We start from the raw sequence: 16,337 nt of genomic DNA, 5'->3' as shown, positions 1-16,337 counted from the left end.
ATAAAATCCCAATAAAATGCATTGAAGCTTTTTATTGTCTAAATCAAGGTTTCTTAATCCTGTTCCTCAGGACCCACTGTAATTCATGTTTTAGGTGTATCCTTGCTGATGCACACCTAACTTGAATGAATTGGTCAGGCTTCTGCAGCACTTGATGGCATGCTGAGGAGATCATGCAATCATCTGTATCAGGTGTGCTAGAGCAGAGACACATCTAAAACATGCAGGACAGTGGGCCCTGAGGTAGGGTTAAGCACGCGACCATGTGTAGAGGCTATAGCCCTCGATGCGGCTATCCCGAGTTCGAGTTTTGCCCTCTTTTCTGTCTACATAGTGTTGAAAAATGAAAAAGCAAAGAATCTGGTGATTTAATGGCCTAACTGTGCCTCTGATTAAATGTTGCGATTATATTATTCATGTCACTTCCAGGTGTGTTAATATGAGTATTTTTATTAATTTCTGAACAAAGTGATGTGCTGTGAGTGTGCTGGAGGACCGGCACTGTTGAGGATGACCTGTGATGGCAGCAGAGTTCCCACTCTGAGATCCTCCTCAGATCGATCAGCCTCACATGCTCCGCTCTCTTGGATCACTTTCTGGAACTGGGTTTCGGTAGTTGCTGGTTGCGTCTGGGCCGCTCACTTCCTGTCAGTCTGGTTTATTGTGATCTTTCGTGGCCTCCGTCATTGGTTCCCGAACTTTTCGAACTCCTCCGACTTTCAGACAGCCCACTCGGCTGCTTTGGTTCAGGCAGGAAAGCTAACAGGCTAAGTGTTAGCCTGAACCGGCTCCGTCCTCCTGATGCCGACGATGCTGGAGAGGAATTCAGAGGCTCCGGTGAAGAAGAGGGGCCGAGCCCCGGCCAGCAGTGGCAGCGGCTACCCCGGAGCAGCAGCGAACAACGGCAGGAAGAACTTGTCCGGTAATGAGACCAACACCATCAGCTGCTGGGAAGAAGGAAGTTCAGGCTCCAGCAGCGACGAGGACCATGGTTGGTAGCCACGATCACACTACAACTATGTTCGGCTTTTCCTTACAGCTGCTTAAGTTCTGCTGTGTTTATACGTTCAGGTGGAGGAGGGATGCGCGTCGGACCGCAGTATCAGGCCGTGGTTCCCGACTTTGACCCGGGTAAGAATTGGAACGTGGCTTATTATAGACCAAAGGCAGCGTGGTAGCCTCGAACAATCGGTGAAGAAAACTGCATCCTCTATTGCTGTCATACTGGTTCCAGATGAAAGTACTCTGGTTCCGAACCGGTTGGATCAGTCTGCAGCTGTTTAATATGGTTTAACCAGTTTTTAGACAGTTAACCAATTTCCAGGGGCGGTCCAAGATTGTATGGGGGCCTATACAGAAATGTATTAGGGAAGCTAAGATCTATTTTATATTATCCATGTTTAAATATATTATATATTTATCATTATAAATAATATACACAACAATTAAAATATATAAAAATAGCAAACAATATAATACATGAATTGACTGCATAACTGAATCTGAGTGGCGGAAACCTCGTGCATTGCATCACATGATGTATTATAGTGATAGAACTTGGGATACTTTTTGTTTTTTTAGAACACACATTGTTGTGACCTCTGATGAGAGTTATTAGACAGAATGCTAATTTGTTATTAATAATAGTAATATGTGTTATTTGTAAATTTGCGTGTGTAACACATAAAATAATAATACATCTATCCATCTCTTACTCCATCCCACCATTACCTGTGAACTATATACTTAAACTCCTTTGTTTGAGGCAGAAACTGGACAAGGTCAAAAGCCTTCTTCAAGTCCAGAAAAGCTAGTTCCAGTTCTCCATGCTACATTGAAGAGGTGTCTCAACCACAACAACCCCACACTCACAGTCTTGAACATCTTGGCGTGAATCAGATCCAGCCCTGGTGTCCTGCCCTGGGAAGCTTTTCAACTACGTCTCTTCTGCCATTTATTCACCATTTGAGTACTTAAACTCTGACCCCTTCATGGAGGACATATTGACCGGATTGAGGAGATCCTCAAAATGCTTCACTAGTCCAGGATCAGCAACCGACTACCCCCAGTCCCCCAACTGTACACAGGCTTGGACCAGGGATGGTCCCTGTTTTTTTTTGCAGAGCCATGAAACACTTTTCCAGAACATCCATGAGGCCAACCGAAAGTCCTTCTCCAAAGCCCTTCTGACTTCCTTGTATTCCTGGCCCAAGCCCTAAAGGCCTGCTTCTTCTTATTGGTTCAGTCACTACTGGTATCACCCAAGGAATGCCGTGGTTGCCACTGACCTGCACCAATAATCTGTATGTCGCAGCTCCTGGAAGATACATCTGCAATGGATGTCCTGAACATGGCCCTTCAGATTTCATGTCCCCAGCCTCACCTGGAACATGAGAGGAATTCTCCTGGATGAGCGAGAAGATCTCCCAAACATATTCCGCACCAGACCTTACCAGTTCACCCACATCTCGTTTAGGTTTTCTACATGTGGCAGTCTCCTCCAGCACCAAATCTAGCTCACTACCAGGTGGTGATCTGTTGACAGACGTCCAACAACTAAAAACCCTCTGATTCAGATATGGAATCTTTTTCCTTTCAGTCACATCCCTACAGGAATCACAATCATTGTCTACATGGGCATTGAATCCAGAATACAATCAAGAGACTTAAATAAGTCTTGGTAATCTGAGCTGCTGTTTGGTGCACAAGGACAGAAAATAATCAGATTCTTCCCTCTACAAAGAGCTATGTCACTTATGGGGGACAACTCCAATACTGAGCCCAAGAAAAGTGTCCATATGCATTAACTGGCTGTGCTAGCAAGCCAGATTTGTACCATTCATAAATTGTGGCACCACAGGTTCATTTGAAAGGGTCACAAATGGATCAGTACAAGATTTATAAGTTACACACATATTTTTCTTTCACAGAGAATTGTTGTTATGGGAACCTACACATCATCCACAGTGGAGGTCTTGGTTGTTATGGATACTAGATATCTCTGTGTATAAAAACTGATATCACTGCCATCATATACCTGTGTTTCCAGATGTTGCCAAGGCAGCTCATCTAAGAGACAACTTGGGGATGTTGGTTTGGATCCCCAGCAGCTGCCTGAACCAGACTCAGTGTAAGAGACAGCAAATTGCTTCTTATAGTGTTAACTCCAAAAGACAGCACAGCTAATTTTAGTGCCCCGTGAGAAGCTTTAGTTTTATGCTGTAGAGACTGATGTTGTGTTATGTTGCAGTGGACGAGTACATTGCCATCGCCAAGGAGAAACATGGCTACAACATGGAACAGGTAAATATTTATACCAGTTTTCTCTAGTAGCATCAACTCCTTGGTCTGACCAGGTGGAGTTTTAGAGCTTAGTCATTAAATGTTATCTGTAAGCAGCTGGTGGTAATTCCTTCACTTCCTCTGAATTACCTGTCACAGAGAGTCTGTGTCTGTATACATGCATGGATCAGAATCTTCTGGTTGGTTTGCATTCACCACTTAGCCTAAGACCTGGTAAAAGTTGGGTATGGTGCATTCACTGCTCTGTAAAAGATTCCACTACCATCTTCTATCCAGTCAGAGCTGACCAAGGTGGAAAATTGGCTGATTCCGGCCTCCACCCGATTCCTCACTGTTCTATAGTTTCCATACTAACCTAGCTTGAGCTATGGCTACAGAGTAATTATGCAATTTTATAGGATTGATAACCTTGTTGCAGAAAAAGGTGATCGGAGAAGAATGTAGGTCTTGCTTAAAGTGTGGTTAATTCCTACATTATAGGAAATGATATTTGTCTTATTTTGTTGGTTAATGTCAGGCTTTTTCTGGTTGGCCTTCAGGTTTCCTTGCAGACAAACAACTGTCAAACAAATTAGATGGGTGGTACATAGATTGAAGAATTAATGGTCAAGTACAGTATTTGAATGACACTCAGACATCTCAATTATTATTTATTGAAGTCACATAGCCATGTTCCCTAAAGTAGAAAATTACTTTGAACTGTTGGTTGTTAAAGTGGGTATAAAATGTCCCCCTGGTGGGTACAAAACTGGGGCACAGTCGGCATAAAACGTCTCTTTGCGGCATTACATTAGGTACAAATCGGCCAAAACTATAAGGTAAAAAATGATGAAGCGGTGAAATGACCAACACTTCTTTCATAATATTTTGACACTTGATATGCAGATATCATCTTTTCTTGAGCATTCTGACCTGTCTGATCCAATCTCCCCTCCCTCTTTACCTGTTCCAGGCTCTAGGGATGCTCTTCTGGCACAAACACAATGTTGAAAAGTCTCTGGCTGACTTGCCAAACTTCACTCCATTTCCTGATGAGTGGACAGTGGAGGACAAAGTCTTGTTTGAGCAGGCCTTTAGCTTCCATGGGAAGAGCTTTCACCGCATCCAGCAGATGGTACTAGTACAACCTCTTGAATTCAACTCATTGTAAAAACAGAAAAAAAACATTGTTTTTTTAGGGTGCCATTTTATATTGATTTAAAAAATGAACCAGTCCATATCCTCCTTTTAAAAATGAATATATATATTCTCAGATGAACACTGAATTAGCAGGTAAAAAAAACAGTATGCATTGGACTAACTGATGATCAGTAAATGTGAATTCCTCATAGTCATAGAGGTCAGTCATAAACCTTTTGGGGGTTTTCTAGTTTGTCAAAAAATCAATAGTATAAAGTGTTTGATATTGATTAAAGTTCAAGCCACAGCCAGGCCTGAAAACCGATGCACCTGTTTCAATCAAGAAAACAGTTAAATAGGACCTGCCTGACAAAGGGAAGTAGACCAAAAGGATCCTCAAAAGCCAGACATCATGCTGTGATTCACGGAAATTGTGGAACGAATAAAAAAAATAAACTAATTGATAACAGTCTGGAAAAGGTTATAAAGCCATTTCTAAAGCTGTGGGTGTCTAGTGAAGAATAGTGAGAACAATTATCCACAAACAGAGAAAAACAAGGAACAATGGAGAACCTTCCCAGGAGTGGATGGCCAAAAGAAAGACTGGGCAAAAACAAAAAACACTGTTGAGCAAAAGCAACATAAAGACTCATCTCAGTTTTGCCCGAAGATATCTAGATGATCCTCAAGACTTTTAGGAGAATTCTCTGTGGACTGACGGGGAAAAAAAATTTACTTTTTGGAAAGTGTGTGGCACGTCAGTATAGGAACTTTATACCGACAGTAAAATATGGTGATGACAGTGCAATGGTTGGGGTTTGTTTTGCTGCCTCAGGACTTGGAAGACTTGCTTTGGTAAATCGAACCAGGAATTCTGCTCTGTCCTAAAACATTCTGAAGATGAATGTCCAGCCATCTGTTTGTGACTTAAAGCTGAAACAGCTTAAGAAAAACAAAGACTTTGGAGTGGCTTAGTCAAAGTCCTGACCTGAATCCAATTGAGATGCCGTGGCATGACCATTAAAAAAAAAATGGTTCTGGGTTAAAATTACAACAATTCTGTAAATATGAATCGGTAGGAAATTCCTCTGTAGTGCTGTGAAAGACTCATTACCAGTTAATCCAAACACTTAATTGCAGTTGGTGCTGCTAAGGATGGCCCCAAAAAATGTCTCTTCGCCTGGCCCTAATACTCTGTTGCACAAAAGTCATATGAAAAAATTAGCAAAACCACTACCTCTGCTGTGTTTTTCTAACATACTGTATATGGATATGTGGATATTTAATATTGGTAAAACAATGCTGAAAGATTTAAGTTCAATTAAGATTTGCTGCAGCAGGTCCTGACCAACTCACCATTATAGAATTTGTTATGAATTCTACTGGGTATTAGAGGGAGCTTGAGGAAAACATGAGATCATCTTTAAAAAAAATGAAAACTGAAGCAGATCTGGACCTTTCAACACGACAATGATCCGACATACCAGTACATCCATGAAGGACTGGCTGAAAATTAAGAAATGGAACTGGGCCCAGTCAAAGCCCAGATCTTGATCTAACTGAGATGCCCCTCAAATATTAAACCCCTCAAACATCTAACATCAGAAAGTGTGGAGTGGGAATAAGCAAAAATACTGCTCAAACATTACTATCAATTATTGAATCAGTTCATCGGCCCCCTCAAAGTATCCCAAAGAAAGACACTGTTCCAGCCATTTAAGCTTTTCACAGAGCAGGTTTATATTGTATTTACAAGACTACACTGATAGGTAGCATAGCTCCTCTTTATACACTGACTATGATTAATCCATTATGACCCAGTTCTGAAACAAAGGATCAACTTGTTTCATTCACTGCTTCTATGTTTAGGTTTTATTTGTCTGTTGTAACCTCAAACGTATTACATTGGTCCATGAGAAACTCTCTTTTTCTAGTTACCTGATAAGTCCATGGCCAGTCTGGTCCGTTTTTACTACTCCTGGAAGAAGAGTCGCAGTAAAACCAGTATGATGGACCGACAGACCCGAAAACACAAGCGGGAACAAGGTGACAGGTGAGAAAAAGTCAGCTCGGGCAACATAGCCGCCTCTCCCTCTTACAGTGATGAACTTGGGTGATAATTCGCTGTGTTTCAACAGTGATGAAGAAGTGGAGAATAGGAATGAAAATCCTTCCAGCGAGTCAGAGATGGACCTAAATAAAGACAAGAAGGAGGTAAGATGCTGTTCATGTTTGACTGCTGTTTTACTGGTTGCTGTTTTACTCATTAACTGTCTCTACTTGTAGCCAAGTTCTGGATCAGAGAAGTCAGAAGTGAAACCAACTTCTAGTCTTAAGGTAAGAATACGTCAAGCCTTTAACAGCCCAAACAAATCCGATTTTTCTCCTGTTTTGCGGAGTTTTTCTGGGAGAAAATAAAACGTAGTTTAAATTCACTTAGTGAGGGTCTGGTCCAACTCCATTTCTGTCAAAGTGACTCAAAGATAAACAAGTAAATAGATGCCAAATCTACAGTTTCTGTGTCAGGTCAGTTATGTCTACATGAAGAGAATCTATACGTTCCTGATGCTTCAGCAGTTGACTGAAAGCATCTAATTGTACTGGGGGTTTGAAGTTGCCCCACTGCTGTTATGTTTCTGATCCACCGTTGGAGCAGAAAGTGGGATTACAGAACGAGTGTGACCGAGTAATGTGATTAAAAGCCAAGGCAGTCATGGTTGCCCTATGAACAGAGCCAATGGATGTTACCAGCTGATTTCTTCCATGAAACAACACAACATTTTTGATAAATATTCACCTGGTTTTTATGATATTCAACAGAAACGGATTAATTTTAAAATCCTGACTTCAGCTTTCAACTTTTCTTAAGATTTTTTTTAAATATTGTTGTATTTGATTTTAATTGTGTGTATCATTTAATGAGTTTTCTTATCTTTCAACACGTTTTTATTTTTATGCTCTTTGTGGATCACAGTTTAAAAAATAAAATTAACTTAGAACTCAGTTACAGATTTGATGGAAAGTCTGCAAACATCAGTTTTCAAGCCTTGCCACAAACTATCAATTGGCTTTAGTTCTGGACTTTGACTGGGCCATTCTAAACACATGAACATGCTTTGATCTAAACCATTTCACTGCACATCTGGCTGTATGTTTAGGTTCATTGTTGGAAGGTGGACCTTCTTTGTTCTCTAACAGACCTCTGAGGCTGGAAACAGAACAGCTGCATCTAGACTGAGATTAAAGTACACATAGCTGGACTCTATTTACTAATTGGATTGAGGTGATGTCCCACCATGTGCATGAGAAAGCAGTCACTGTGGCTAATTAATGTTTTAAATTAAGTAAAATAATTATTTTTATGGAGTTGGCATTTTAAAGTTCCTTTGCAAATTTTGTATTAGTAATTAGCATTGTTAGCGTTACTAATTGTTAATAACATTCTACGTGTGTGTTCCCCAGAGAGTTTAGACTTCCAAATCTAGCATTTTCCATGACCAACAGGTCATGGAACCTGTTGGTTCTGCTGGGGGTCAGCACCAGGTCAGTTAACTTCCTTCCCAAAGCAAGTACAATTAAATTTCCTGGGACTCCTTTTTCTACCCAAAATGTTGGGTATGAAATGACCAAATCTGAAAACATACAAAATGGCAAAGAAGCACAATGACCAGCATCCCTCTGCATCTACCTGCTGTGCTTCCTCTTTTTCTAAACACGTAACTGATATTGAAAGTAGTGACTGTTATCTGTGAGCGGATCTTTAGAGGGGCTAACGCCACAGCTAGATAATCATACCTCCATGTGGTGTGCCTGTGCCTGTTCATTTGTATTAGGATTATTTTTCACTAGTGTATTACGTTACCTTTACTGCTGTAGTAGCCCGTGGTGAGATGTTGATAGGTACTGTCTCTCTGTGTGCCATCAGATAGGTGGGAAGACATCCCAGCGAATGAAGAAACGCCCTCCCAGAGGAATGTTTCTGAATCAGCAGGATGTTGTTTCTCTGTCCTCTTCGTCTGCTCAGGGACTCATCAGACAGCTGGACAGTCAGCTGGTGTCCATAAAGAGACAGGTCTGCTGTCTTTCAGCTAATATCCAAGCAGAAATAGGTTGCTCTGCTCGTCTCTGTACACGTCTTTTTTTCTTTCATTTAGATTCAGACCATTAAACAAACAAACAGTGCTCTGAAGGAGAAACTCGCCTCTGGAGTCGAGGAGTTCAGGCAACCTGAGGTAACCATAGTAACAACAGTACTGATGGTCGAGTTTTGAATGTTCTTTTTAACAAACTTTTGGTGGTACTGGTAAGGTCAGTGTGATGCTGTTTTTGTTTTAGGTAAATCAGAAGTTCAATAATCGTTGGAGCACAGAAGAGCAGCTTCTTGCTGTCCAAGGTAACACCCAATGAGCTAACACATCTCAGCTAATTAGAAACTGGAGATATGAAAGTAATGAATGGCTGAATCCTTGAATCCTGCTATCCAGCTATCAGGAAGTATGGACGGGACTATCAAGCCATTTCAGATGTGATTGGCAACAAATCAGTAGTCCAGGTGAAGAACTTTCTTGTGAACTATCGAAGAAGGTTTAACCTGGACGAGGTTCTCCAGGAGTGGGAAGCAGAACATGAAATGGAAGGTGGAGATGTCAAAGCAGAGGAGGATAAAATGATGGAGGAAAACATGAACACATGTGCAGCTGAAGATGATGAGACTGCTTGTAAGCCGAAAAAGGAGGTAAGAGAAACTTTCCAAACCCAGTACAGATTCCAGATCCCTGCAACTACATGTTTTCAGCTCCTCCTCAGTGCACAGGGTTCTCTATACATGTAGAAGACCACGTCCAAAAGAACAGACTAGGCAAAGCCCAGGATAAGATCCTGACAGTATGGAAACCTCGAGTACAGATAACCGTGGTGTCATAGTATCATGGCATTCACTAGGGCTGCGCAATATATCACAAATTTATTGTTATTGCAATATCACTGCACACCACAGGCACAGCATGAATGGCTGACTGCAATAAATGGTTGCAAACTATTTAAGTAGCTGGCATTTAGGCTCTCTGTACCTGTAAAATATTTGGTGACATTATTTGTTTAATGCAGCATAAACATGGACATGGTAAGGTGGCCGATCATTGAGAACCTACAACTAAAATGTTTCACTGCTAGAGCACCAAACATCAGCCAGGAGGAACTTTTTTAATAAAACCTTGTTGGTGACATGAAATAATGAATTCCGTTTATTCCAAGTAGCTGGACTAATAACTGATTGTCTGGAGTTTCTGTTCTGCTATGAACCTGAAACAGAAACACACCAACACTTTTTAATTATTTTAGGTATTTAGAACAAGTTTTATGATCATTGTGAATTTCACCAAAATTACATGTTGTTCTAATATTTACACAAAAACACATAAGATGATCTGATTGCTTTTATTTCAATCTGAAAAGCCCAGTTATTCCTACTGCTCCTGTTAAAATAGCATATTGAATATTGCAGGGAACTTTATTTTGATACATAAACATAACCAAAAATATAGAATAATAACTTTTGTGAGTGGTGTATAATTCCAGGACTTTAGGACTTTATACCATCAGAATGGCATAATGGGAAATTTTAGCAGCTTTAAACCTTCATTTGATACTGGTGGCCCATGCTGACTACATATAGGGGAAAATAGTTTGTCAACACAGTCATGTAATTTAGGGTGATTTGAGGCTTTCTAATAGATCATTATCACTTTATTTTTTATTATTTTAGATTAAAGACAACAAACAAATGTTTTATTTAAACAACATCATAGAACAAAGCACTCAAAGCAACAGCTAAATGGATAAAAACTTCAAACCATCACAGTACATTTACAGAACCAACACATCATCTTTGTGGTGATTGTTAGGAATCAGCCTCCCAGCATCATGGACTCTGCCCAACTTTGGTTTTTATCAGAACAGTCTGCCTTAATGACACTTACTGTTCTCCTGCTGGAGTTCAGCTCAAACTGCCTCCTTCTCTTCACCAGACTAAGTCGTCACATTTCATCTCTGTGTATCACAAACCTCTTTCACAAAACATTTCCATCATAAACCAGCAAAGATGAGTCGCGTCAGAGCTCCTCTAGCTGTTAAAAAGTCACGTATAAAATCTGTGCTGGAAGTCTTTCCATTCAATTGTTTTCAAAATAGTAATGTTTGATAAACTCAGTGTATCCTGTTGTTGGCCAAGCAAATACTTAAAATTTATATTCTATAGGCCTATCTCACCCCTTGGCTGTTCTTGTTGGAAATTAGTCTTGTTTAAAATGTTTAAATTGTGCGGCTCTCTGGTCGCACAAACCAAACTACATCCCTCCCTTCGCCCTTGAATCAGGCTTGCTGATGCAGCCCAGTTACTATGCCAAGTCTGGGATGAAACAGAGGCGGGCTGACCTCATAGTCCCCCTCACCCTCATTAGTTCTTTTAGAAAACACTCAGAGGCTAAAGGGGCTACAAACTCTCCCCAATATCCAGTCACTGCTGCCCTCTTCTCTAACAGCTACTGTGTTATATGTTGATAGATTGTTTTGTAATTTATAGGAGTGCCGTTGTTAAAGATGGTTTTAGGCGTTTTACACAAATAAAAAGTAAGCAAGTAAAAGAAACAGCTGAACATATACATCTGCTCTGGAGGAACTTGTTGCTTCAGCTCTATGGAAGTTGCCAGTTTGTGCCACTGTCATATTAAGAATCTTAAATCTTAAATAAAATATCAGGTCATCCAAAGGTCAAGCAACCCTACTTTCAGCTCTTGCAAAACCTTTTTGGACAGCCTTTTAATGTGGCCCAAGTGGTTTTGGCATATGAAGCATAGAAAAACGTCTATATCTTAAGCTCTGTACTCACTCTGATTTCAGAAACCGTACAGGACTTGAATGTGTCTCACTGAGCAAGTGTGATATGACCGTAACTTCCATTGTGCTGCATGATGGATGATGCCAGGCTGCAGGACCTGTTGCTGCAGCAGATCACTGTCTGTTAGATTCTACAGACATATCAGTCTATCAATAAATAGACATCAAGTGATGGGCGTTAATGTTCTTATTATTAAGGTTGGATACTAAAAAAAATGTGTGTTCAGGTTTACAACATGAATGTTCTTCACCGGTTCAGGTCCTGTACCGAACATTGTTGGTGGAAATGGATGTACCCGTTACACCTCTACTCAGAACACATGTAGGTGTCTGGTGGGACTGGACTGTGGATATCCATCAGTCGGAAAATTGTTACATCGCTATTTCTATAGTAGGAAGGACACTGGGTAAACATGGTCTCAATGGGACAGTTTCAAAGCCAGAACCACTACTGACCCAATAGAATACAAAACCTGTCTCACATTTACCAAAAAAACATCTTGATGATTCCGAAGATATTTGGGAAAACAAATTCTGGGGACTGATGGGACAAAAGTGGAACTTTTTGGAAGGTGTGTGTTCTGTTACATTAGGTTTAAAATTAACACAGCATTTCACAAAAATACCAGTATACCCACTGTCAAACATGGTGGTGGTAGGGTGATGGTCAGGAACTTTGCTTCTTCAGGACTTGAATGGCTTGTTGTAATTGATAGAGCTATGAATTCTGCTGTTTTTTTTTTTTTTTTACTTTTTTTTTATCACTGCACAGACTCACAGAACATTTGGTTCTTTCTTTGGTTGTCTTTCCCCAATATGCACCACTACAGTCTTTTTTTCTGTCAGAACCTGCCAGCTCACTGACTGAACTCTTTTTAAGAGTTGAACTCAAAGTGAGTTCATTGAGACTCTGATCCGGTTTTGTAATAGAAAATTCTGAACCTGTCGTTGATGAACAGTTCTTATTTTGCAGGACTTGTCTCTTCCGATGGATTCGGAGTAACCTCTGGCCTCCTGAGATACCAGCCTGACCCTTGGCCCCAGCCTTCTGGAGGATTTCCTTCTCTAGTAGTCTCTGTTTATTATTTTGTCCCTCTTTTTTCAGTTTTACTCCTGTTAGTGGATAGGGGTGACTTCAGGACATACACAATGGACAAATCCATGTCTGATCCATAAATTAAAGACACTTTTATGTCACATAACTGTTGAATTTACTTTCTGAATTCTTTGTATGTTTGTGTTTTGGGATCTGAGGTGCAGAATAGAAGTTGGATGAAGGTGGGGTTACAGGGAGCATGTATTGTCCTAATTATCTCATTGTTTTTTTTTTAAAGATTTTACAGCCTTTTTAGAAAAAAATACAATAAAACCAAAGTTTATTAAGAAAATTGTGTAACTTCTATTTCAACCTTTTTTTCTTTTGGGTTAAATGTTTAGTTTCCGTAGTTACATATTTAATGTCTTCATGGCCGTTTCCAGACTAAGTGGTTAAGAACTAAATTTATTTTGTTGCACCATTCTCAGGAAAATGTGATTCTCAATGAATGTGTGTGATATTTATCTTTACTTTGTGTTTGTTTGTATGAAGTAGCATCATCATTAATTCATAAATAAATATTTTCTTTCTGATTTCACCTAGGTATTTTGTCTATTTTTATGACTGCTTTTTAATTCTGTCTAAACTAAATAATGGTAGTCTTACTAAGGCCTCTCACTACAAACTCAGTCACTGAACATTTTCACACTGGCACAATTTTTGAAGTTCTAAAAGTTTAAAATTTGTTTTCACATTTATAATGTACTGATACATACAACTTCATTAGTCTTTCAAACTTTAATTAGGATTAAAATTATTGGAAGAGTCCTTGAAGGTGGTGTGCTTTTTTTACCATCAGGGTATATAAACAATAGGTGGCTGAGGCAGATGGAACTTATGTTTATGTCTCATGATTACCTTGTCTAAATTAATTAATTTTTGTATTGTTCCAGCTTAGAACAAGACTCATCTCAAGGCAAACAAAGCTCAGACCCTATCATTTATAATCCAGTAAATCCAATTATTTTCAGTGCAGTCAGAATGATACAGTCCAGTTTCATCAACTATGAAGTAACAGGTTGCCTTTCTAACCCATAAGAACCGACACCCAAACAAATAATTTCACTTTTCTGGAAAATTCCTCCTAAAACTTAGGCAGTGCAAGGGAAATCTACACTGCTCAAAAAAATAAAGGGAACACTCAAATAACACATCCTAGATCTGAATGAATAAAATATTCTCATTGAATATTTGTTCTGTACAAAGTTGAATGTGCTGACAACAAAATCACACAAACATCATCAATGGAAATCAAATTTATTAACCAATGGAGGCCTGGATTTGGAGTAACACACAAAATTAAAGTGGAAAAACACACTACAGGCTGATCCAACTTTGATGTAATGTCCTTAAAACAAGTCAAAATGAGGCTCAGTATTGTGTGTGGCCTCCACGTGCCTGTATGACCTCCCTACAACGCCTGGGCATGCTCCTGATGAGACGGTGGTCTACTGAAGGATCTCCTCCAAGACCTGGACTAAAGCATCCGTCAACTCCTGGACAGTCTGTGGTGCAACGTGACGTTGGTGGATGGAGCGAGACATGATGTCCCAGATGTGCTCAATCAGATCCAGGTCTGGGGAACGGGCGGGCCAGTCCATAGCTTCAATGTCTTCATCTTGCAGGAACTGCTGACACACTCCAGCCACATGAGGTCTAGCATTGTCCTGCATTAGGAGGAACACAGGGCCAACCGCACCAGCATATGGTCTCACAAGGGGTCTGAGGATCTCATCTTGGTACCTAATGGCAATCAGGCTACCTCTGGCGAGCACATGGAAGGCCATGCGGCCCTCCAAAGAAATGCCACCCCACACCATTACTGACCCACTGCCAAACCGGTCATGCTGAAGAATGTTGCAGGCAGCAGATCGCTCTCCTTGGTGTCTCCAGACTCTGTCACGTTTGTCACATGTGCTCAGTGTGAACCTGCTTTCATCTGTCAAGACCACAGGGCGCCTGTGGCGAATTTGCCAATCCTGGTGTTCTCTGGCAAATGCCAAGCGTCCTGCACGGTATTGGGCTGTGAACACAACCCTCATTTGTGGACGTTGGGCCCTCATACCATCCTCATGGAGTCGGTTTCTGACCGTTTGTGCAGACACATGCACATTTGTGGCCTGCTGGAGGTCATTTTGCAGGGCTCTGGCAGTGCTCCTCCTGTTCCTCCTTGCACAAAGGCGGAGGTAGCGGTCCTGCTGCTGGGTTGTTGCCCTCCTATGGCCTCCTCCACGTCTCCTGGTGTACTGGCCTGTCTCCTGGTAGCGCCTCCAGGCCCTAGACACTACGCGACAGACACAGCAGACCTTCTTGCCACAGCTCGCATTGATGTGCCATCCTGGATGAGCTGCACTACCTGAGCCACTTGTGTGGGTTGTAGAGTCCGTCTCATGCTACCACGAGGGTGAAAGCACCACCAACATTCAAAAGTGACCAAAACATCAGCCAGAAAGCATAGGTACTGAGAAGTGGTCTGTGGTCCCCACCTGCAGAACCACTCCTTTACTGAGTGTCTTGCTAATGGCCAAAGATTTCCCCCTGTTGTCTATTCCATTTGAACAACATCATGTTAAACTGATTGTCAATCAGTGTTGCTTCCTAAGTGGACAGTTTGATTTTATAGAAGTTTGATTTACTTGGAGTTATATTGTGTTGTTTAAGTGTTCCCTTTATTTTTTTGAGCAGTGTATTTGTATTGCACATTTCATTAACAAAAAAAGTACATTGCAGTGGCATAATAAAGGCAGGTAAAAGTTGGACTGCAGACTAAAATTAATGATGTTTCTGTTTTAAATTAGTTAAGAATCAAACAATCTAAATAATGTTCATTTCATGATGTTTTGCTTTGTGTGTGGTTCTAAAGGTTGAACTTTTCTAAGTGTGAGCAGGCTATCTGCTCAGCTAATGAAAACAGACCTCAAAGCTTTGAGACTGGGGGTATTTGTTCTATATGGTGTTCTAAAGTCACGACAAACATTTATTTAATGGGGGTTTTAAACACAGATTGGCCATAATGTACCTCCAGCGCTTAGGCGCACATTATTATGTATATCAATGGTAGTCAAATGTATACGGAGTCCGCGAAGGGACATGGGGGGATTTTTTTATTTTGCTTCCACACGCAATACCTTTGTTTTCCCTCACAAAAGTTGTTAATCAACTTGATAAAGCTGTGAAATTTGGAACAGTAACACACATAACAAACTGCTCACAAAACAAACAGCACTGATATCGCATTGGTGTGGTTTATTTGTCAAATGCAGATTAACACAGTCCACAATGCAGACTTCCAACTTGCCCTGATAGATTCACAAACAATGGCTCCTTTGTCCTCTTGTGGCCGAGAAGGTACGAGATCTGCGGCCACATGCAACAAATACTTTTCATGATCCTTAGGTGTTAGGTGTTTGAGTTTTAGTTTCTTTATTTCACTCTGGTTCTTCCCTGTTCTGTTCTGGTTGCTACCATTTTAGTTAATTCCTTGTAGATTAGGTTCTTAGTTTATAGTTATGTACATTTTGTATTGTTTCTGTTAGAATGCTTCGCTGTCTCTCTGTCTGTTGTTCGCACTCACACCATAATGATAAAGTATAAATTCAGATGTTTTAACTTTTGTTAGGATATGGATAAGAATCCTCATTGACATACATACAAGGACAAATGGCCTACGGTTTGACAATGTTTAGTACATTGGGTTTGATAGTGGAACATTCTTTAACCGGGTTGATTAGGATGCTGAAACAACACTTAGCTTAAGGATTGGACACCTGCTATTACACACCATATCAGATAGACACCACAATGGTGATACATAGTCTACTGATAAACACTGAGGGAGTGTACATCCCTTGCATGGGAGTACCAGATATAAAACTACATGTGACCTTCTTTCAAGGCTGCTTTGTCACTTTGATCTCTGAGACGA

At 40.5% G+C, this 16,337-nt stretch overlaps 1 protein-coding gene across 1 annotated transcript; it reads left to right on the top strand.

Annotated features, from left to right (window-relative positions):
* The first annotated feature begins 216 nt into the window (after positions 1–216).
* On the top strand, positions 217–12,950 carry rcor1 (REST corepressor 1). The gene is made up of 13 exons (XM_047345494.1): positions 217–991; positions 1,072–1,131; positions 3,050–3,130; positions 3,251–3,303; positions 4,256–4,417; positions 6,357–6,475; positions 6,561–6,636; positions 6,709–6,759; positions 8,348–8,494; positions 8,577–8,654; positions 8,758–8,815; positions 8,907–9,157; positions 12,290–12,950. Exons 1-13 carry the CDS (start codon positions 802–804, stop codon positions 12,317–12,319), a joined length of 1,356 nt encoding a protein of 451 aa, XP_047201450.1. The 5' UTR covers positions 217–801; the 3' UTR covers positions 12,320–12,950.
* Positions 12,951–16,337: the final 3,387 nt, after the last annotated feature.

This window comes from Girardinichthys multiradiatus, chromosome 19 (genome assembly GCF_021462225.1).
Source record: "Girardinichthys multiradiatus isolate DD_20200921_A chromosome 19, DD_fGirMul_XY1, whole genome shotgun sequence".
In the NCBI taxonomy this organism is placed as follows: domain Eukaryota; kingdom Metazoa; phylum Chordata; class Actinopteri; order Cyprinodontiformes; family Goodeidae; genus Girardinichthys; species Girardinichthys multiradiatus.
This window is presented reverse-complemented; position numbering and strand designations above follow the sequence as displayed.